The sequence below is a fragment of the Pholcus phalangioides genome, unplaced genomic scaffold (genome assembly GCF_987345545.1).
Source record: "Pholcus phalangioides strain wild (caught in Gottingen) unplaced genomic scaffold, Ppha-v1.0 ptg000020l_1, whole genome shotgun sequence".
In the NCBI taxonomy this organism is placed as follows: Eukaryota; Metazoa; Arthropoda; class Arachnida; order Araneae; family Pholcidae; genus Pholcus; species Pholcus phalangioides.
Window position 1 is genome coordinate 9,150,551 of NW_028301613.1, and position 24,731 is coordinate 9,175,281.

Sequence of the window (24,731 nt, forward strand, 5' to 3'; positions counted from 1 at the left end):
ATCTGTTTTTGATGATCTGATTCAACTTGACGTTATTATACAGACTTGTATATGTAGAAGTATATCGTTATGAGAATTTTTTATGCATATAATAACATACTGTTAATGATAACATAGTGTCATTAATAAGTTTCCAGAGACAAAATACTGTACCCTTCTTTTGCGGAAACTTACTGGACAAAAAATTTGTCTTAGAAAGAGGGGGTATTTGGATTTGTCTGTATCTGGGGAAGTAAAATACAGTATTAACAATAACTGAAATAGTTCATTATTTGAAAATGAACAAAATTCTGACAATATAAGAGGTGTTGAAAGCACATAATTATTGCAGGATGCGTACATAAAATTATTATATTACACAAAGAAGTTTAACACTAACAAATTCCCTGCTCATTCCATATGAAATAAGATATTTCAATGATTTTAGGGTGACTTTCCGGTGCTGATTCTGAATCTGGCATTAGGTTTTGTAAGATTGGCCCAAGTTTTTGAAATAAAGTGAATAAAACGTAAAATGAAAGGTTGCATAAATTAGTTACTTCAGACTACATTGAAATAGTGAACAACATACATTATTTAAACTAGAGCCAATCCAGCAAAAGTAACACCAGTTTTGAAATGAGCAACCCAAAAACACCCTAAAAAAGTTGAAACTTTCTTGAGAAAGAGCATGATTTTTTTTTTTGAGTAGTGAGCTCAAAAAACAGCATAAACTATGAGGGCGTTTTGGAAACATTGATCACGCTTTGTGTATAAACATGTGGAAAGTAACATTATTCAATTCAAAGTAACAAAGTAAAAAAAAAAAGATTTTTTTTTTTGAGTAGTGAGCTCAAAAAACAGCATAAACTATGAGGGCGTTTTGGAAACATTGATCACGCTTTGTGTATAAACATGTGGAAAGTAACATTATCACAGATAATTTGTATATTTCTTTGTCGCTGATGCTATGTTTCATGTAGAAAAAACAGCAATAACTGAATACAAATATTTATAATTCAACAGCTATGATTTCTGTTCTTTTCTCAGAGCAAAGGACTGGGTATAATTAATGCTGCATCAGTAGGCATGGGTTTGCTGACTGAGTCTAGTCCACAATCTTGGCATCCTGCAAGAGAGACTCTAAAAAATGCCTGTCTGAGAGCAGTGCAATATTGCAAGGTACCTAATTTTATTTCAATACTTTAAAAAAAAATATAACCTACTGATTCCAATTGCACAATCCTATCCAGGGCTGTAACTTTGGGAAGGGAGGGTTGCTTTTAATCAAGGAAGTCAGCAATATATGTCCTGATATAGTACAGTAAAACCTGTCTGTAACGATGCTGTATGGACTCGGGGAAAAAAATATTGTTATAGACAGGCTATCGTTGTAGACAGTTTGAACATTTACTCTATTTCCTATTGGATATGAATTCCGCCAGGACCAAAGAAAATATTGTTATAGGCAGGTTACAAACAATATCGTTATACATAGGTTTCGCTGTAGTTCGTGTTCCAACATAATATTTTTGAAAATTAGTAAAAAAATAATTACAAAATGTGAAAAATACCATTGTGGTGAATTTCGCATCTGCAAATTATACTCAATTATGGTTCATATATATTTTAGGAGAAAAAGGCTGACATTACAAAGGTTGCTGTTGCTTACTCTTTGAGTCAAAGCGGCATTGATACTCATCTCATTGGAATGAACAGGTAAATAATATATTCAAAAATGTATTCCCCCACTTTTTCTTTCAATAATATATAAGGGTGTCTACCAAAAGCAAAATTCTGTGACTTTTTGGGGACTTGTCTGTGTCCTCTTAGCCGCTGTGGTGGTCGAGTGGTTATAGTGACGGACTCGCATCATGAGGATCCAGGTTCGAACCCCACCGGTGCCACAGTGGTGGTCGGCTGATGTTGGTTTTCTGTGGTTTCCAACTTCAAGGCGCGAATGCGAGTCGATCTCCCCATTAAAAAGTCTCGCCACAGACAGCAACAGGCCTACAATGTTACAAATATTCAATCATTACACTTCACTCACACATATAGATGGCAGCACTGAAATATCAAACACAACACTAGCTATACAATCAGACTGTTAGGTGCACTCACTTTGTCCCAGACTCTGCCACGAAGTTGCGCTGGAAGAGATCTCGGCAACGAGATAAGTCCAGTGGCAGATCCCCTGGCGTTCATTCATTCATGTGACCTTCCCTCATTTGACAAAATGAACCATGCTGGACTGTTTTCTTATATCAGTGGTTTCTAAACTGTGAGTAGTGACACCTTGGGAGGGAGGGGGTTTAATAAAATAGGGGGTCTTAATGAACGGGGTAACGTGAATGAATTTACAAAATAAAAACGAACATTTGATAAGAAATCAATTATTTTAATCCTTTGAAACTTTCCGCAGAGCATGATGAAGAGGTCAATGCATATACACACATACAGACATGCCAACATTTGCATGAAGCTGCTCAGTAGTGCTGAATGTTGAGCTTCAACACGATGGAGGGGGGGGGGGCAATCCCTCTAACTACAACAAAATGGGTAAAAAAACACCTCATAGAAACTGGACCCTAAGGGGCTCAAGCCACATAAGCTGCCCCACAAAAGCATACACAGCTACAGATTGTTTCTCGAACGAGGAGGGAGGAAATAAATGTCCATCTTCTGCCTATACCAATAATTTTTTTTCATCGGGGGGGGGGGGGTGTAATCATCCCTATCGTCCTCCCTCTCAGTATCCGCACCCATGCCTTCAATCAACTTTGCAAGGTCGCCTAAGCCCTCAGTAGATCATGAATATCCAATGCAATCCATCCCAGCATGCACACTGATGTCTGACAACCCTAGACTCTCAACCTCTCGTATTTTTGTCATATCAGAGTTCTTTCGGCACCTACGACAAAACTTCCCAAAACAAGCTCTACGGGTGCGCCCACGCAAGTTGAAAATGTATCCTGCGAATCAATAAATAGAACACAATATTGATCTATATAAAGCCTTATGCACAACAACAGCGGTGGGTTGCAATGCATAGCAATAGTGGGCTCAAAATAGAGCCAAACAATGTTGAACTGAGCGAGATGTAAGTGATCAAGCAGTTTGTTTGATCTGTGCTGACTGTCGAAATTGGCAGTTTGCTGTCGGAATCTAGTATCACCAGACAGGGATGTGCATCAGAAAAAAATGGCATTTGAATAGAATGTGCACGAATGAGTCCATTTCTTTATTGATTGTATTACCGGGCACAGACAAAACACATCAGTGAACACATTGTGATGTTAATTTTTCCCCTCTTATTCTAGTAAGAGAGGAAAAATCATGACTGGTCCGACTAGACTAACCCAGCTGGGACCTTTCGAAAGACGGATTTCATGTATTCCTTTTCCTATTCACATTTTTTGAAGTCCGATATTAGATGCTTTCAAAGATCGCAAGCTTGTCACCATATTCCAATGGGTTTTCTTTTGTCAGCCGCCTCCCTTGCGTAATTCATAGGTCATCAGCGGCTCCTCAAAAGTTTGTGGCAGTTTTCTCATATAAAAGAACCACTTCAAATAAATAAGCTAAACAAATTAAACAAATCAATATTTTCAGCTCGCCACGATGCTCCTAAGAGCCGTGAAGCGCAAACTTTTAGAAACTGTGGTATTCCCTCAAATTCGGCCTAAATGTTGCGTCGCAACACAATTAACGGTGAATGAGTCTGATGTTTGTCTTCTCCTGAACTCTCTCGTTCTGTCACATGCATATATTGTATTATGATTTCATCCAAGGCCGTAGCAGGGGGGGGGGGGGAACTTGGGCTCTGCCCCCCCCCCCCCAGGAAATGTGAGAAAATGACAGAAAAAATGAAAAAGATGGCCAAATATATTCTAGCATTTTGGTTCCTCCCCACCAACAAAATTTCTGGCTACAGGCCTGATTTTGTCATTCGCTATAGCTAGTCTGTAAAGATTGATGCGATTAAAAAGAATGGATGATAATTATTAAAAAAACTTTCTTCGCAGGTGGGGGGGGGGGGGAAATTGGTACCTTTTCCGTTAGCCCCCTCAAGGATAGGGCTGGCATGGCTGCAGCCCCGAGGCCTGGGACAATCACCATCATTGTTTTTTCATGCAATAAATTCACTACAGAGCCTTCACCTCAGGAAAACTGACTTACGGACTCGTTAAAGTTCCAATCGCCCTGCTCCACAATGTGGGGGAAAGGTCATCTCCTTTCTACGGAAAACCAATATTCTTCCCAAGAGGACTCCCAATTGTTATGCCAGTCAACCCCCCCCCCCCCCCAAGAATCATGACATGATACTGAGAACACTGATTTAGGGAGGGGAATATTACAGATTTTGAAAGGTCCCTACAAGCAAAGAAAGAAAAGGTCTGTTTTGTTCATCCAGGCTAAATAGCTTTTTTGCCCCACCCTGCACATTGACATTGTTCTTTTTTGTTGCTACCCACTCATCCATTCCTCCAGGGGAAAAAAAAAACCAAAGGGAAGAAAAAAATATTTAACGTCACAGCTTCTCCAAGGCCTAGATTTCAGGGGAAAAATCAAAGATCTCTGGAGAATCATAAAAAAATCTGTGACATTCACTAAAATTTTGACTTTTTCTGGACTTCCGTAACCTTTTTCTCATTCCATGATTTTTCCGTGATGGTAGACATGTATATGTGTCTACATACTGAGAAATGAAATCTTATTGAAAGAATAGAAGATCTGTTGATTTTGATTAATTAAAATATATGTATATATACTGGGCAGTAGTAAGTCTAGATGGATGATTTTTCCCTGCTCAATACGTGGAAATCAATAGACTTTCTGTGTATTATGAAAGATGAACTTGGAAAGAAAAATTTGTTCTTTCTACCGGGCATTAAACCCAGGATCTCTTGCAAACCGGGCAAGCACACTGACCAAGCCCTTCAGGGACAGGCCCTTTCTTCCCTGTAAAACATGCAGAGTAATGTGACTTGATGAGTAGAGACATAGCTGAAGTTGAGAGTGGCTGTAATGTCTCTACTCAGCAAGTCGCGCTACTCTGTGTATTTTAAAGGAAAAAATGCCCCCATGGATGCTCTTGTGCAATTTGCAAGAGGTCCCTGAGTTCAATTCCCAGTGAAGAATAACTTTTCTTCCCTTGGCATGATATCCAGAAAGTCTCTTGATTTAAAGAACATATGTCTCTTTCATCTAAAATAACTGGTGAGCTCTTAGTTACACTAACATGCTTTCAATTAGAAAACGTATTCAAATAAGGTACTTATTTTAGATTATATTATATATATATATATATATATTTAGATTATATATTATATGTATAAAGGAATTCCATTTGTTTGTCCATTGTTCTTATGTAACTTATATGGGGGCATTAAAAAAGTGTTCATTACAACAAGATTTTCGCTATAACGGTATTTGTTAAAACGGGATTCGACTGTACTATTAAACCATGCATGCTTTTCCTCTATGGAATTTCTAACAAATAGGTAGGCCCACATGTTGGAGTGTACATGTTACGAACCCAACGTGAAGTTTGTTTTTGTGTAATGCTTGCTAGTGTTGCCATCTATTTTTGAAAATGTGAGTTAAGTGTAATGATTAAATATTTGTACCGTTGTGGGCTTGTTGCTCTCTGTGGCGAGACTTTTTAACAGGGAGATTGGCTGGCATTCACATCTCGAAGTTGGGAACCACAGAAAACTCATTTTCTTACTAGTGGTCATATATGTAGAGATAAAAGATATAAAAAATAGATAGATAAAAAAAATTTGTTGCGGTTTAACATTTTTTATATGGTCCAGCTGTCCTCTTAAGAAAAAAAAAACTTCTGTTTTTAAGTGCCATATTATTCTAGATATTTAAATAATGAAGATTAATTTTGAATAATTATTGAAATATTTCTGAGAATGAAAAGAACAGCATAAAACAAGCTTATCCCTTAATATATGCTGCTCCTTCCCAGCAATTTTTCTTGGCTAATCTTCCTTGGGTTTACAGACCTGCTAACAGACCTAAAGTTGGCATGTCTGGGTTCAGGAGAGACAAGGCAACAGACCTTACTAATTGAAAGCAAATGGGGAGAGGATGAAAAAAATTAATTTTGTACGTGCAAAGTAGATTTTCCCCATTTTTGTACATGGAAAGAGATGCATTTAAAATAGGCACATTGTGTGAACATTTTTTTAACTGAAAGTATGATTTTATAACCAACAGTTTATGAGTTATCAGATGTGAAATAGACTCAAGTTTTCGCACCTGTATATAAATATTGTATAAGAGTGAGATAGTTTTTTTTTTCAGCCCAATACATCAATGAAGGAGACTTTTTCCTTATCCGTTGAACTGTCACCGGCATATATATATATGCCGTATGGAGTGTGTATGCGTTAACTGCCACACGCGTATTTATACTTTACAGCATGTGAGCAAAAAAAGGTGGCACTGGAGAGCGGATCGTGTACAATTTCTTCGGTAGTTAAGCAGTTAATATTTGCTATTTTTATGACAATGCTATGAGAAGTACGGCAGATTAATAGGGGTATTTTGTGAAGGTTAGTTATTTTTCTAATTGCTGTATTCAAGCACATTTTGTCAAAACTTATACCAAAAAATTTAATGTTATTTCTGCATAAAAATTGTTTTAATCGAAAATATTCATTTTTGTGTATATGTGTGTTTTTTTTAATATTTACAGGTGTGATGTACTTCATAAAAACCTGAATGCTTTGTATACTGGACTAACTGGTGAAGAAATTCTTGTCTCAGAGATGAAGCAAAAGTAAACAAAAACTCTTTTTCATTATGCAAGTGTTTTTTAAAGTTAGATCATTTCATTTAAATAATTTTCTTTTATTTTGTGGTATAACAGAAGAATTTGATGCAGAATCCAAATTAAAAAATTGTTTTTGTAGCAATGTACAAGGTAAAGACATACATCTAAGTAAGAAAAAATATTCAAATAATGTGTAGACCTCAAATATATATACATCATTCATGTTGCAAGGGGTTGTATAGTTATTAAAATAAAATAAAAAATTTGTGAACACCCTGTCCTCAAAACCCAATTAGAAAAAGGTTGCTGTCTCTTTCCTGAGGCTAAGAAAAAAAAAATCACCAAAAATTGGGAAAAAGCGTAGAATGAGCTTGTCTGTTAGTTTACATGATTCATTTGCAGCCATTTTTTTTTTAAATCTGGATATCTCTGCAAATGTTCCACTTAGAAAAGTGGATTTTTTTCCCCGTTCATCTAAGAAGAGACGGTAACAACTTTCTAATTGAGTGTTTTAGGACGGTGACTAATAGTCTATTATTTTTTAATTTTAATAACTGGACAACCTCTTGCAATATGGATGACATGTCTGAGGTCCTACATGTTTATTTGGATACCTAATTGGAAGTATGCTTCTAGGATCAACGGTTTGATAGGAATTTGTGGCCAAAAAACGTATATAATTTAAAATATATGAAACACATCAACATTTCCAGTTCTTTAGATAAAAGCTCTTGGTAGGAAACTATTTTACTACCCAAAAACTGAAAGTTACCTTAATTTGATGGCTCTTAGACATGAAAAACATTCATGTATCAAAATTTAACATGGTTTGATAAAAGAAAGGATTTTTGTGGCATAATTTGACTTTTATTTCCATGATGAATTTACTTCATATTCATATGATCATAATTTGGATCATGAATCGGACATTTATTAAGTGAGAGAATAATATAAAATCTTGTAATGGAAATATATAGTGATTTTTAGTTTCATGAGCGAGAAATTACTACCACATCTGAAAAATAAGATCTTTTAAAATGCTTTTTTTTTTAAATAATAGAAGATACAAAAAAAAATCCTTCATTAAAGGGGATTATTTAGCATTCATAGCCACATCTTCAAATTGCAACAACCTCTTAAAATGATAATACATACATTTTTCCTGAAAGATATACTGTGTATGACAACACATATGTAGTTAATGTTGCTAGTATTTTTATACATAAATACTAAATTCCTTTTCAGGTTTTTTGATCCTCTTTCGATCAAGCATTGGGAAAACTATGAGGTCCAGGAATATTGGAATGTCATAAATCAAGCCAAGAAGACAGAAAAGTAAATTAAACTCCAATGAAAAAATTAAAATGTGCAATATTTTTTTACACTGTTAATGTTTGATTAAATTTAGTTTTTTTAACACCATTCCAGTCTCATTTTGTTAAGGGGAGGGGGAAACAATCATGTTTTTTCAAGAGAGTGTTGTATTTTGAAACGGATTTCTTTTTACTTACCAAACACAAGTAAAACATCCTGACTTTTTGCCCTATTGTTAAGATTTCTATTGTGAAAATGCAAGAATACTTTTTTAGAGTTGACAGAGTACACATAATATTTATTCAAAATATATATATTCTAAAATGTCAAAAAATTTATGAGCTGCTTGTAATCCTATTTTGTCAATATTTCACAGTTCACTCATACATTCTTTTACTGTCAATTATAATAGAAGATAAAGGCATGTAATAACCATCTTCACCATTAACACCAAGAGTAGATACATGTACTTCAGAGATAGTTACCCTTCCAAATTTGAAGTTGGAATATTGCTAAAAAATAAAATAAAACAAGTTTTACACTACCTGCGATGAGAATATTATTTATACAAAAATTGTCACGTTTTCAAGACAAATTCAGTTGGTCGAATGGTCGACGCGTTTCGGCTCTTAAAGAGCCGTCATCAGGACCACGAGGCATAACTAAATGCCATGTAAAAGAATTGTAGCAAAAATCCCTGTTATCGGTAACTTGCTGGGATATTTTACTTCCCCATGTAAACAGGGCTCTAGATAGAGACCAGTACCAATCCAGGTTTTATCCCAGCTTACTGAATTTTGCTGATAGGAGGGGGAAAGCAAAATTCTGCTTACATAATACTTGAGTGGTCCCCCGTATGAGTGATAAATGTAAGGCAATGGCTGAAATTGTGTATGCCAAAATTTACACAATGCCAATCCCTTCTTTCATATCATTGAGTTTGGATGTCAGACTGCATCATCAAAGCAGGTCATAATTTAATAAATTTTTCTTAACGTGTATATGGTATAAATAAAAGTAAATCCATGCAAAAATAAAATTTGTCATTTGATTTCTTGCAAAACCTATACATCATATTGTGAATTGGCATCCAAGTTTGGGTGGCATCCATCCAACCCCTAGTGGGTATGTGATATGAACTGATGTAATTTCAGCGGCATGCGATAATAGAAAATATTGACTGAAAAATAATTTTGTGTAATAAAATTAGGTGGTTGTGCTACAACCATGAAAATATTATGAATATTCTAAATAATGTAACGAATCGACAAAAATTGTCTCATTAAGTGCTGCTTTTTTTATTGAGGTTTTATTTAAGTGTTACTTGTCTCTGTAATTTTCACAAAGGACTCTGTTTGGGTGGGGGGGGGGATGAGTTTGGGTGCTACTCTTTACCATAATATAATGTTTAAGTTACACATTCTGTCCAAACTTGCAGCCATGTTAGTTACAATTAGGCTCAAATCGAGTGGGTTTCATGCTCACTCGATTTCAGCCTACAAAAAATATGCATAGTTTGAAGCTTCACAATAAAGAAGTTCTGCCCAGAGAACATTTGCTTCATTAAATCTTTGACTTTGAAAAAAAAAAACTGGGGCACAAACAGCATCCTGAAAACATTTTTCGGGAAAGCATATTTATTAGCAAAAATATAGGACATCTGGCCAGTATATACGAGTTAGTTTGCTAAGGTGAATAACTTCAGCTGTGTTTAGCAGAAAAAAAAAACCGGCCTGAATAAGTGCTTGGGTCTAAAAATAGGACTTATTTTTTCTAACTTGTCATATAAGATCACAAAAATGAAACAAAATAAACATTTGTTTAGTCAACAACAGTGATGATAATCAACAGTTGTTTAGTTGAGATGGGTGAATGACATTTTAAAACATCCATCAAGATTTCCAGACCCGTAACCACACTGGGGCAATATGCCCTGGGGGGGGGGGGGGAGGCCTCACAAAAAAAACTGTAATCTTATTTCGCATATTCATTAGAAATTTCAACAGATTTTTGTTTGAAATAACCTGAAAAAAATGTGAGGAGAGCACAAACCCCCTCCTCCTTCCTGAGCATAACCATTTTTTTTGGGGGGGGGGAAGGCAAGAATGCACACTACGGCCCTGAAGATTATATTAATATTTTCAGAAATTACCTCCAAAATTGAGCTGGCATCAAATTTTTCTTTTTGTCTTCTTCCTTCTCTGGAAAATGAAGTGTTCATCAGTGTGATATGGAGCTTCACGCTTGATTCTAACTTGCTAGAAAGTTTTGCTTCACCAAATCTTTTGAGAAGATAGTCGGCTATCCTTTGGATACTAAACACAACAAAAATTTTAGGTTACAATAGGAAGTCTTAGTAGTAAGAACATTAAGAAACCATGTGAGCTTCATATGGTATGAATGATTCATTCATTTATACATTAAGTAGAATGAAACATATAAGTAGGATGAAATCTTTTCTGAGGCTGCCGGCAAATTAAGTGAGGCATTAGAATAGATTTAAAACAGAACGTCAAGAGACTGAAATAATCAAGGAAACAGATCTGGTCCCAGAGGAGACCAGATTATTTTTCTTTCCGAGTTCACTTCAGAATAATATCCGGAAAATATCTGTTTCCTTGATATAGTTGGGCTGAGAAAAAAGCCGTCTATCTCTACAGACTGAAATACTATTCTGTTTTAGACTGTTTTGGATTTATAAATGCAATATATGCACGGCAAAGCACGATGGGACTATCTTTTGATTCTGTTCAAGACAGATTTCTATCTCGTACCTAGTCCATATTAGACAGGTTTCGCTGCATGTTAGATCATGGTATTTGAGAAGTATGAGCCAGAGATAAACAAAACAACATCTGCACTGATAAAAGAATACTCACTTAAGAACTCTAAAAAGCTAATATGAAACATGTCATGCATGGTTATTTCTCAAGTAACACTAAATTTTGTCACAAAATTAGCAGTCTCTGCAAAAAAAATTTCAACCTTTCTACTGTTAATGGACTATACCAATTGTGATGTGCAGATGTCTTGTGTATTATTGTAACTCAACTTAAACCAAACATCAACATATCACTAAAAAGTGATTTCTATCGTAATGGTCAGGAATTGAGTATCTCAACTTACCTATCCATCATCTACTGTGGCACTGCTCATCAAACTAGAAAATGTAATTTCAATCCTACTTTATTTCAGGGACATCCCTTTATTATAAACTTGAAAAAAAAACCTTTTTTATGTAGTGCAAAATCTGCACTGAATGCAGATTCAAAATTTTACAGAAGTGAATGGATGTCACGTATATTGCAATACAGTTGATGTCACTCGTATAAAGAAGTGGAAAAAAAGTGAAACTATCTGTTATATGCAAACTTCTTTATATCTGTACCGTGGATAGCAAACTTTGAGAAACCTCAAATTATTTTGATACCTCACCCCCCCCCCCCCCGGCTTTCAAATAACTATATAGCTCCAATTTTAGAAGCAACGGACGGTGTTGTGCTTGAAATTCACAAAAATTTACATGCACACAATACCACCAACATCCGAATCTAGCTATTAAGACTGGCAAATGTGCATTGAAGATGTTTTGGATGTCAGATTCTTGGGGATATAACTTCAGTCTCTTCTTTCTAATAAAGTTTTCTGTAAACAAGAATAGGATTTAACAGAGAAAAGTTTAAAAAAAAGTGAAACAAAAGAGGCTTTACATAACTCAAAACGCTCTACTATAGAAATCTTGCACGGAAATAGCTGTGTTATTGGTTGTACCTACACATTGTAGAAAGGTAAATTTATCAATAAAAAGATAAGATTAAAAAAAAAAATTGTTTGAAAATTCATTACAGGCGTACTTTGCTGAAATTGATGTTTGTTTTAAACAACCAAAATAGCATAACTATAAGCTATATGAAATCGATGGGACATGAAAAAACTTTGTATATAACGTGAAAATTCATAATATCCATGTTCCTTATAAGTGAAACTGGCTGTAATATAAAATTCAAATGAAAGAAAGCGAAAAAACTTTTTTTTCAAGGTCCCGCAAGTTCTACATGTCCTTGTACTGAGCTTGCTTGGAAACCAGTGTTTCCCAAAGTCAGCAATATCGCCCGCTGGGGGAGGGGCAATGGAATAGTGCAAGGGTACAATAGAAGCTATGGGTTAGCTTGAGTTGGTGGGGGGGGGGGCGATCAGAAGAAAAAAATCAGAGAAGGGGGCGATGAAACAAAAAAGTTTGGGAAACTATGCTTTGAACCTTTATGTGTGTAGACCCTATTGCTGTTATTTAAAATACACATGTTGCAAAATGCTACTAATAAAAATAATTCTGAAGCCACAGCAGGCAAAAACAAGGTTGTAGCTGGGGGGAGGGGAAAGAGAAAAATTAATATGGAAAAATAAAGAAAATATTGGGGAAAATACCCATAAAAACAGGGTTGTTATAACGTTATCCATATATTGTTGTAAAGGTACTAAATTTCTTATACACATATAAATATTCCATTCACTTACCTCCCATCCACATCTGATTCAATTTTTGCATACAATACATCAACTTCCTCAGGGTCATCATTCATTATCTCTATTCCTTGTAGCATTACTGTAAGTTTCATATCATAGAGCATTTCCCTGTAAAGTTAGTCTCATAAAGAAGTGATACAAATTATCAGATCATATTTAAAAACACTGAAATTAAGACAGCAGATAACATGAATCACAAGATTTCATAAAATAAAGTTGGAAAGTTATTTTTTGGCAGTTGACAGTCGGAAATATTAATCAGGGATCATTTTGGTCATCGATGGTGAACTTTCATATGATTTTAGGGGTCAACTTTCATTAATGGTCAGCTATCATGGAAAAAAATTGTTACATTATTTTTGTAATGCAGAAAAAAAGTCAAATTTCATTTCCAGACTGGAAATATTAATGTTAAATGTGAGTTAAAATACTCATAAAGAGAAATTGGAATTCTTTACCTGACAGTATTGAAAAAAAAATTAAGGCCATTGATGTGAGCAAAAAAAATTCCGACATGTTTCAGTCACAATGGCCTTGTTTACAAGGAAAATGAAAAATCTGTATACATGGTGTAAATAAATGGTTCCCAATCCTTATTTTGGCATGCCTCACCTAAAATCCTGATGACCCCCTCACACTTTGGGAGGTGTATGGGTCCCATGCAGCCCATTCCCCCTGATGATCAAAAATTTAATGCTGTTTCAATCAATTCTGCAGATTTAAGATGCTTTTTGAAGGTTAAAAACTAAAAGTTTCCTTGTGGAGAGGTTCTCTGTTCTCCCCTCAAACTTCAAATTAACACTTGTTTCCCCCTTCCCCCATGAAATTATCCCCGGGTACGCTCTTGTTCCTTTTCCTTGACATATAGTTTGTTATTATTATTCAAAAATATAACTCCTATTTATGTGGAGGAAGCCCAAAACCTTTTACTTAGTCTAAAGCAGGGGTTTTCAACCTTTCAGACATTGGGGGCAAAAATATTTCCCCAAGTTCACAAATCATATTGTAGTATATTGATTCACATAGTGGCGTCTTAACAGGTGAATTCATTGAACGAAGCCTTAAATTACTGGGGAATTTTATTTATAATAATATTTTTTTCATTGGATATGCACTTTCCTGAGAAATTGTTTTTTAATTAACGATTGTTGAGTAAATCAAATATTACATTTTTTTAATATTGATCGAAGCATCTTAATCTGATGAGCATCAAGTTTTTCGTGGCACCTTAAAGATTAAGATTATTATACAGACGAAGATTTTGAATACCCATGTCCCCACACATATACATTTCATAGCTAGCTCAACAAGCTTCAAGCTGGTGGACGAAAATGCAGCCTGCGAATGATAACTATTGTGCAGATCTGGCTTAACTCAATTGCCCTCAGTGTAGTTTTTGTTTGTTGTTTTTAGAAAACTTGGTTGAAAATTGTGACATTTCGTTGATTGTTGTTAATGCTCATTTATCTAAAAGAATTTGAAATACGCAGGAAAAATCTTTGGTATCTCATTGCCAAAACATCCAAATAGTTGGTTTTTGGCTGCTGAATTCTAGAAAATGCAACATAGTACAGTAGACGCTGCTTATTGGAATCATGGGTAATGTTATCAATCTGGTATATTGTTTTTACTTTTGCAAAGTACGGAACAGCCCCATATCATAGCTGCCAAGTCCCATGGATTTCTACTCCATCTCCAAAAAAATTTGAGTTTTTACCAAATTTTGACTGTAATTGTAAAAAAAATCCCTACTTAACTCTGGAAATGTTTTCCATTAATTATGACTTATGAATCGCGAAATAATTTTTCACCAATTCTGAAATTATTTCTCATTGATTCTGAAATTATTTCTTGCATTAGTTGTAAAATGTTTTCTAAAGCTAATTTTGATATTATTTCTTTCATACCGGAATCATTAAGGTATTTTTTTTAATAATTTTCATAAATTCTGCAACTATGTAAGATTTTTCATCCTAAACTACTGCAAAAAAGCTTCGGGGGCCCATGTGCCCTTAAGGGCTGTGCATAGAAGGTTTCTGTTCTTTTATGGTATCCATGAAAGAGAAAAATAAAACAATGAAAGGATAGCTGAGAGAAAAAAATTAGCTATTCACACTGATCTAAAAAAAAAAGAAACCCAGCAAAGTTTTAAAACAAATAGTGCATATACACTGAAGAGCAAAAAAAAATTGATCATCTGCCTAATATCATGTAGGGCCCCCGCGAGCCCACAACACGACGTCACGAAGTGGCATGGACTCGACTAATGTCTGAAGTAGTGCTGGAGGTAATTGACACCATGAATCCTGCAGGGCTGTCCATAAATCCGTAGGAGTAAGAGGGGGTGGAGATCTTTTCTGAACAGCATGTTGCAAGACATCCCAGATATGTTCAATAATGTTCATGTCTGGGGATTTAAGTGACCAGCGGAAGTGTCTAAAGTCAGAAGAGTGTTCCTGGAGCCACTTTGTAGTAATTCTGGACGTCTGGGGTGTCGCATTGTCCTGCTGAAATTGTCCAAGTCCGTCGGAATGCCCAATGGACATGAATGGGTGCAGGTGATCAGACAGGATGCTGACATACCTGTCGGAGTCGTATCAGGGGTCCCATATTACGCCAACTGCACACGCCCCATACCATCACAGAGCCTCCATCAGCTTGAACAGTCCCCTGTTGACATGTAGGGTCCATGGATTCATGAGGTTGTCTCTATACCCGTACACGTCCATCAGCTCCAAGCAATTGGAATCAAGACTTGTCAGACCAGGCAACGTGTTTCCAGTCATCAACAGTCCAATGTCTGTGTTGTCAGGCCCAGGCGAGGCGTAAAGCTTTGTGTCGTGCAGTCATCAAGAGTACACGAGTGGGCCTTTGGCTCCGAAAGCCCATATCGATGATGTTTCGTTGAATGGTTCGCACGCTGACACTTGTTGATGGCCCAGCATTGAAATCTGCAGCAATTTGCGGAAGGGTTGCACGTCTGTCACGTTTAATGATTCTCACCAGTCGTCGTTGGTCCAGTTCTGGCATGATCTTTTTCTGGCCGCAGCGATGTCGAGATTTAATTTTTTACCGGATTCTCGATATTCACGGTACACTCGTGAAATGGTCGTACGTGAAAATCCAAAGTTCATCGCTACCTCGGAGATGCTATGTCCCATCTCTCATGCGCCGACTATAACACCACGTTCAAACTCACTAAATCTCGATAACCTGCCATTGTAGCAGCAGTAACCGATCTAACAACTATGCCAGACACTTGTTGTGTTATATAGGCATTGCCGACCACAGCGCCGTACTCTGATTGGTTCCATACCTCTTTATTTGCATACGCATGCCTGTACCAGTTTTTTTGGCTCTTCAGTTTATATGAACATGTTAAAAAAATTATTTAATAGAAACAACCATAATAAAAACTATACAATAGAATAAGATCCCAAATAATGAATACTTCTCACTCAAATAAAATAGAATGTCATACGAATAGATGTAATAGAATGTTATATAATTTTGTCTAAGTGTTAATCACTTAGACAAAATTATATAACAGGATTGCAAAATTTGCATTATTAAATAATAACTAGTTGATAAAAACTAAAATAGAAATTCAGCTAGACATATAAAAATATATTATATCCCAAATACAAATAAAACACTTTTTTAAAAAAGATACTCCAATATAATTAAAAATACTGAACTATTCCCATATCATTAAAAAAATACAATTAATATTACAAATTCCACAAAAGACATTCTGTCAATTATAGAAACTTATATAAATATGCAGATATATTACGGTAAGATTTGTTACTGTTTAAAAAAAGTTCTGAATTTTATCGAGGAAAAAAATATATACTGTGATCTCTCACTATTTCTGCATGAATATTACTTAGATAAGATTAATGAACGCAATACTATAATACCATAGTAACCAACGCTGTCACATTAATAACTTCATAAGACATATAACTTCAAGATTTTGTGTCTCATTTAGGATGGATTGCAAAATCCCTGCAGGTCACAAAGTGTATTTTTATTTTTTTTCTTCATTGTTTTTTGTCTACATTGTATTTTTTGTACGTTTTCTGTTTCGTTGAAATATAATTATTATAATAATTATTAATTAATAATAATAATTATCATTTCTCTACCCATTTTCGAACTGTGTTTCCACTAAAATCAAAACTGCCCCCCCCCCCATGTTGGGAACCAGTGAGTATAAATATTTTTCTCTCTCCTTATTTCCCTACAAGGAAAAGAAAGTTGACAGAGCAGGATTATATTCAGCAAATGAGTCCCCATTCAACCCTGATCTTGCACATGTAAATGGGGCTAATGTAGGTGCCATTGTCAAAAGAAAAATATTTTTTTAGATCAAAATCATGTTGACTGGAGATCATACTTCTATTGGTTAACAAATAGCTGAATAAATCAAAATGGCGATGCAAAATTATGGTTGGTTGTTTGTGAGATTGAATAATTTTATTCATATTTAAATTAGTTTGAACAATAAACATAGATTACAATTGAATTTTAAAACTCTTATGCAGCTTACGTAATATCTTCTTGACAACTTTTTAATGTAGCTACAGCACTTTCACGCTCATGCGAATTCATTAATTTAAGCATAATTATAGTCATGTGCAGCTTACGAGGGTCTTGAAACAAATTTTCATGCAAATTTCGAGCCTAGAAAGAAAATTCTATGTCAATTCATAGTAATCAAGTCTTTATTTAAAAACATATTCATTTACTCAAACAATAATAATAATAATAAAATTGCAAATTAATAATAATCAAAATAATAATAACCAAAATGCCTATGAAGTTGTTCTGCTATAATAAAATTTCAGATCATATCACACTGTTGAGATCATATCCATGTGAAAAATCATACATGTTGCTGTACAAGATGATTATAATTAAAGCTCCAGTGTACTTTGAGTAGTTTTATTAAAACTGCTTATCCGAATACAGACCGTCATGAGACAGCTAAGTTTTACCCTACTGTTGACAGGCCAGGGTTCTCCAGATCAATACAGTGGGGTGAGGCTTCAGCTTGGCGCATGTTCTGCACTAATCCCTTGGGTCTGTGACTTTAGCCCTGTAGCTATATATAAAAATCATGCGACACAGACATTAAGGGCTGTGCAGGGCACGACCCCTCGAACCACGTTCTTGACGGCTCTCAATTCAGGAATTTATTTCCCATCTTGCCCGTTGGTCTTAAATAGATGCTGAGCAGGATGGCAACGTCTGTTCTACAAATTTCCTGTATGGCCAAGAGGCTGGGTCAGGAGTGTATCAAGAGAATATCTGAATACAGTCAAATTTTTAGGATATATTAATGAGACCATGGGAGAGAGATTTATGAAATTTAAAAATAAGTTCAATTTTTGACCACCAAGTGAAAAAGTGGTGCTTTTTTACTGAATTTTCCTTTTTTTCTCATGGAACATATAGCGTATATACCAAGTTTCAATGGAATACATCTTTCAGAACAGGTGCTACGTAGGTTGTCAGTATACTGAAACTACTGAGACCTATGTAGTGCTTGTTCTGGTAGATGCATTCCATCGAAACTTGCCGTATATACGCTATATGGACTATGGGAAAATGTAAAATGCAATAAAAAATGCCAATTTTTCACCTAGTGGTCGAAAATTGAAATATTTTTTTTTATTTCATAAATCTCTCTCCTGTGATATAAATAGAGTATAGATATAAAAATTTGGCTGTATTTGAATAATCAGTTAGAGAAAAACTACTCAGAGTATAAGGGAACTTTAATTATAATCCCCCTGTACATTGATAAAGCGAAAAAATTTTTTTGGGGTAGGCTGTGTCATAGACACAGCAGCAAGTTTTAACGTGAATAATATGTTTTTTTGTGCCTTGAATCACATGGTAGATTCATTATTGCTTTGTCTTTGGAATAGCTAACAAATTATACCAATGTTGTCCATTTTTGTTGTGACTGCTCGACATAGGTGGAGATAGACTTGGAAGTCTGGAGGCATGATGATGATCATGTAAATTCATTTATACATATATACATTAGATCAGTCGACTCCACCTTCGACACTGGGGGTCAAAGGTTGACCCGCCCATGCTGCTCGAGCAGGGAAACAATTTTTTACAAATCAGGACAGTGGGAAGAGATATTAAAACCGAAGTTATATCATTAAATTTGCCTTTGCAATGTGCATTTGGCAAATACCATTGCTTTTGACTTGCTTTGAGTACTTCTGGGGATATGAGCTTTTAAAGAATTGTCATGCAACATTTTGTTAATGCTCCTAGTATCATCAGATGATTTAAAATATGTATTCATGTCAAAAAAAAACATAATTTTCTATTTTTAGAGGTATAAATGATTTAGCATGCAACAATTTGATATTATATCAGAAAGTCAGGACTACATTTCATATTGACTTCATTTATTGTCACCCTTGTATTGTCTGCTCATATTCCTGTAGTCAAAATGCTTTTTACAATGCTCTAATTGGCTTAGTTAGTTTTAGTAAATTTAGTTTTTGGCTATCTCACTCACTTTCTTCATCCAGTATTCATTATGAATTATCAGTATTAATGAATTCAACATCACTATTGAATAGCATTCTACTGCTAATTATGGGGGAAATTGCCATTCAATTTTATTCATGATTTGTTTCATTCCATCATTGAGGATTGCAGAGCCATTAAATTAGGAGAGTTAGGCTTAGTACTTCAAAATTTATCTACCCCTGCATACCCCTATACAGTGAAATCTTATGTTCCTAATTTTCTTAATTAGATAGTCAGCTTCCCACTAGGAAACAATGGGCAAGTAGGATGCCTGGTACATTTGATTAAATTCATCAATTTCATGATTGTTATCTCATAAATGGGGGATATATCCAAGTAGCTAATAAACATTTCAATCACTGAAAGTAATTTTTGGAATTGAATTCTGCACAATGTCCTGTACAATAATATTTTCTGTGTGTGTGTGAATCTGGAAACCCTACTCCATATCTAATAACTGATACACAAAAAATCAGCTCTCGGTTATATACTATAAATTTTTTATTTGTAGCTTCTCAACCTGAACCATTACTTAGACAAAATGTTCAGATGCTTGCAAATCCATCCTCAAACTGAATACTTATTATCTATGGAAAATTTAAAATTTGTCTTAGACAGACATTAATTTTACACTCACCCCTTTGCAGGTTTTCAAAACACTGGCTTTGAATTCCAGAAATGAGTCTTGTATAACATCTGAGTTCATAGGAATTGAGATAAAATGAGTCGAAGGAAACTTTGAATGTCCAATCTCGATAGCTTCCTCAATTTTCCTTGATGCTTCATACACACCCCGTTCAGTAGGGCCGCTAATTGCTAAAGTGAAAAATATTGCAATAATTGTTTCCATCTCTTTCACTTTTTCCCTTCTCGAATGGATGGCTTTTATATAAAAGGAACCAAGTGCCATTTTTAAAATTTTTGAGATATGCTGACATCTGAACTATTGAAAAAAAAGGGGCAGGATTTTTTATCTAAATAGAACCAAGTGACATATAGGCTGTGATGCCGTCTGTGTGCACTTGAACCAACTACCAAACCAAAGAGATAACTGAATAGAAGATAACTTTAAATAGCTTTTCCTCAGTTTTGATTTAGTGGCACTTGGTTCCATTTTTATAAAAGCCATCCAAATGTAATGGCAGAAGTTTTGATATATTAAAAGTCAACACAGTATAGGTCAATCTTTTGAATATTTCAACATTCAGATATTTTTCATAAATATGTTGCAGTAAATGTGATAAAACTGTGATTACATATCACAGCTTAATCACAGCTATGATATATATATATATATATATATATGCATAAAATAATATCATCTCGGTACGTTTGATGGCAATAATGCACAAATACCCAAGCATACACCAAGTTCATAAATTCTAAAAAAACATCACTTTTACAGGCAATTATGAATAATATTAAAATTTGATTGATAAATATGAAATAATTTATCATTCTTACTGGCAATCGTGCATTATTCCCAAATGAATTTGTTTGTTTGAACTGAATATTTTTATTTTTAAACATGATTTCAGAAACATAGTGTCATTCGCAATAAATTTATATCTCTATTATTTTTTAAATTAAGTACAAAAAACCATAATAGAAGTTAGAAAAGAAAAGTAAATAAATAAAGTACTTTGTGGATGTGAACAAATTTTAATAAAGCAAATCTAAAAAATAAAGTCTCAGTTTTATTACATAGTGAAATGCCTATACATGGTAGGTGTTTGAAATATTTGTTATTTTGAGCTTCAACATTGGACTGTCACAGGGTGCATAGCTAACATCCCACACCGTAAATTACTTTCGAACTATTGATCCTAGAGGCATACTTCCAATCCAAAAAGTATCAAAATAATGCGTGGATCTCAGATACGTCATTCATATTGCAAGGAGTTGTATAGTTATTAAATTTAAAAAAATAACTTTTTTCATACAGACACCCTCTTCTCAAAACCCAATTAGAAAAATGTTGCCCAGTCTCTTTGAGGGCAACAACAAAAATTCAACGTTTCCAAAAGCATTATTTGCCAAAATATTGAAATCCAGAAATCGAGAAAAGTTGGGGAAAAAAACAGCATAAACTAACCGGAAATGCTTGTTACCCTCATTTATGATATTTGCTCCTAACTTCTAACCCTTAACTAGCATTGAGAAAATTCTGTTCATAACTGCCGTCGTAGTGGCATTTTGACCCCAGCAAGTATTGATGCATTTTAAAAATCAACAAAAGAAATTTTCATAAAAGCAGTGGGTTTGTTACATGACTCTTCATTCATCTATCAATTAATTCACTAAATAATTTTTCAAATTTCTTCAATTATTTTTTAAAAAATGGTCTTTTATTGAGACACACATTTGAAAAAGATGGAGGGATACATGACTTTCAAATTTTTTAAAAATTATACATTAAATTTTTTTAATACAATTTTCATGATTAAAAAATGAACATTAGAAAATATACCCAGAAAATAAAATTTACAATTAAAATAATATTTACTATATTTTCACAAATACAAAAGTTACTCATTCTAAGTCGAAAACAGTACTTGTGAACAACACCATGGCACGCTGATCACAAAGATCTTGCGTACAATTCACTAAAAAAACTATTCTTATGCTCACCCGATGTTTCACCATTAATGTAAAACTGTTATCGAGAAAACTAGTGTTCTTCTCATACACCAATTTGATCTGAACACTGGCTGTCACACAAGTGGCATGGTGGGGTCATCCCCACGGAAACTTTGATCAATGATACAAATAAAATACAGGGTAGGAAAAGTAAAATAACGATAATAAATTTATCAAACACGTGTAAACAACTAGCTTGAAAGGTACTGAAAATAAGATGGTCCAGATGCATTTCTTTCTCAAAGGGTAGCAAGATGAAGAATGTGTCCCCCCCCCCCATGTCAGTTAAGGGTTAAACTAATGGAAAATGCTTTTTCCTTCATTTATGCTATTTTTTCTCAACTTTTCTCAGGTTTTTAAATTCAAATATTTCAGCGAATACTGCACTATTTAGAAACATGCATACATTTTTATTTTTGGTCTCAGAGACTGGGCAGCATTTTTCTAATTGGGTTTTTGAGCACAGGGTGTCCCTATATAACGTTAATTTTTTAATTTTAATACCTATGCAGCCCCTTGCAATATGAATAGCGTAACTGAGATCCACGCATTATTTAAATACTTTTTATAATTGGAAGTATGCCTTTAGATCAACGGTTCACCAGTAATTTGCAGTGTGAGGCGTTATTTGCTATGCACCCTGTATAATGATACTCAAGGGAATGGAGAAATGTATGGTTATAAAGCATCATTATAGATGGAAACATATTAACACTATGAAAGTAGATCGGGAACCACAAGTGATATTGTTATATATGATTAGGGGCCATTTCAGTATTACGTCAGCATTGATAAGGAAGGGAGGGGATTCGGATTTGTTGACTTCCGATGATAAGAGGAAGTGGGTTTGAAGATGAAACATCCTCAACCACATTTTATAAAAATAAGAAATATTCCTATTGTCATCTTGGAATGCCAAAAACTAGAAAAACTACTTTGTGGGTACCTGAACTAACAACTTCTCCAATTGATAAGTCCTGTATAGACCTCCTTTTCTAGTAGACCTCTCAGATCTCTACAGACCTCTTCCCTCACGTCCTGTCTCACTTACAGAGGGGTGGGGTTGGCTAAACTGTTTTGTGTCCACTCAGCATGTCACATGCAGATTTGTCAATGCTACGGATTGACCAAAGTTTCCACAGGTGGCAGCAATAAACAACAGAGCTACAGGAGATACTACAGAAATCGATTTTAAAAAAATCGGATCTTTTGAGTTTCTTGTGGTATTATACTTGTTTATATTATTTTTTCGCACTGATCTTTACCATAACCATGAATTTGTAACTTGGAGCCGACCTATTTTGTCTGTGCACGGAAGGCAATCTGCAAAGCCGGATCCAAACCTGTCGCTCCACTTGATTCCTAAATGTGCAAAAACCTGTTTTCCATCGAAATCTCTCGCACTGTGGGATAAAAACAGGTTTTTGAATGGTTCAGTTCGGCAGATTTGGACACGGCCTCATTTGCATGTGCATGGTCGAGCTCGCAGAACTTGTGTCTGAAAGAATGTTTCACCATAGAAGTAGAAGCTCTGATACAAAGAAAACAGGAGTTGGGTGGGTCTATGGTTGCAGATGTCCATACATCTCAGACCACAAGGGTGCATGCAGGTTGGAATTGCATTGAATATTCATGAATTACTAACAAGGGACTTTGCACCCTCGAAAAGTTACTTCAGAAGGGGGAAAGGGCTCATGTGGCCTAAGCCCTCTGCATTCCAGTGCCTATGAAGTGTGTGCTGTATTTAAATAAACTTTCAATTATATATTTTTTTTACAAATTTTTGAGTGATTTTTTTAATTGTACTATGATTATGTTGTCCTGGGGGGGACCCCCATGGCAAATTTAAACATTCATCATTACTTATAAGCTTCAAGCCAATGTTGGTATGCATTGCCCTTGAGTGATTTCCTGGACTCCCATGCATAAGCAGATACAGTCAAACCTCGTTAGTGCGTCACCCGGTTAACACGTCCCTCCGCTTACCGGGTCACGTTTTGTAAGTGTCAATTGTCCTCAGGTAGGAATTGGCACAGCTATGGCTTACTCCGCTTAACGAGTCACTCCGCTTACCAAGTCATATTTTTGCTCTCCCAAGAGTGACTCATTAACGAGGTTTGACTGTATATGGTCATAATTTTCATTTCATTTTTCTATTTTTTTTTTTCCTTTTCTAATTGAAAGTGTGCTTCTAGGATCAATGGTTTGCCAGTAAAATGCGGTAAGGGGATTTATAGCATCACCCTGTATAGTATTATCACTGTATAATATACAAAAAAAGTATTCAAAGGTTTCTTCTTTTTGTAGTGGTACTCAAAATATTTACTAGAACCTTGTTGATTCCATCATTTTTATAGCAATTTTTCCAGTTTTTAAGGAAATTAATCATATTAATTTTTAAAAAATGTGTTATTGTTTTTCCTTGGATCAATAAAGTGGATCAAAATGCAAACTCGTTAATCATGAAATTCTGGTTAATGAAAAGTTCTTAGTCCAATTCTTAGCAATTAATTAAAAGAGGTAGATTTAAGAGACACATGAAGTTTGTTTACTTATTTCAAAACTTCCAGATGAATCGCGCGAGTGAGGAACACTGATTTCCACACTTTCAGCTTTCAATTCCCCTTTCTTAAGATAACTAGATAGTCTTCTTAATTCTCTGAAATATAAGACAAGAAAGACATCCGTAAATATTTTTAAAATTTTAATAGCTTACAGATATGATTTAACATAATTATACGATACATAGCCATACGAGTCAGTGGATACTTTGGAGTTTAGATATTTTTTTTGAATTTCTAGAAATACAATAAAATTTGATACAAAGAGTACAGCTTCTCACTACAACGAGTGATTTGCTACTGGATGTCAAGCATAGGTGGAGACAGACTTGAAAGTCTGGAGGGCAGGGTTGCTT

The 24,731-nt window shown here is 34.9% G+C and overlaps 2 protein-coding genes across 2 annotated transcripts in view; one reads left to right on the plus strand and one right to left on the minus strand.

Moving 5' to 3' along the window:
• The window catches only part of LOC149070943 (uncharacterized), a 43,405-nt gene extending 35,214 nt beyond the window's left edge, over positions 1-8,191 (plus strand). Inside the window, exons 7-10 of the mRNA XM_089248498.1 lie at positions 1,030-1,161; positions 1,613-1,698; positions 6,692-6,775; positions 8,015-8,191. Of these exons, the coding sequence (XP_089104624.1) occupies positions 1,030-1,161; positions 1,613-1,698; positions 6,692-6,775; positions 8,015-8,108 (396 nt within the window). The 3' untranslated portion in view covers positions 8,109-8,191. The remainder of the gene's footprint in view (positions 1-1,029; positions 1,162-1,612; positions 1,699-6,691; positions 6,776-8,014) is intronic.
• A 169-nt stretch (positions 8,192-8,360) lies between these two features.
• LOC149070947 (activating signal cointegrator 1 complex subunit 1) overlaps positions 8,361-24,731 on the minus strand; it is a 34,504-nt gene continuing 18,133 nt past the window's right edge. Inside the window, exons 3-8 of the mRNA XM_089248499.1 lie at positions 24,367-24,473; positions 19,812-19,990; positions 17,163-17,296; positions 12,599-12,715; positions 10,236-10,398; positions 8,361-8,595 (exon numbers count right to left, since the gene is read on the minus strand). Coding sequence (XP_089104625.1) covers positions 8,461-8,595; positions 10,236-10,398; positions 12,599-12,715; positions 17,163-17,296; positions 19,812-19,990; positions 24,367-24,473 — 835 coding nt within the window. The 3' untranslated portion in view covers positions 8,361-8,460. The remainder of the gene's footprint in view (positions 8,596-10,235; positions 10,399-12,598; positions 12,716-17,162; positions 17,297-19,811; positions 19,991-24,366; positions 24,474-24,731) is intronic.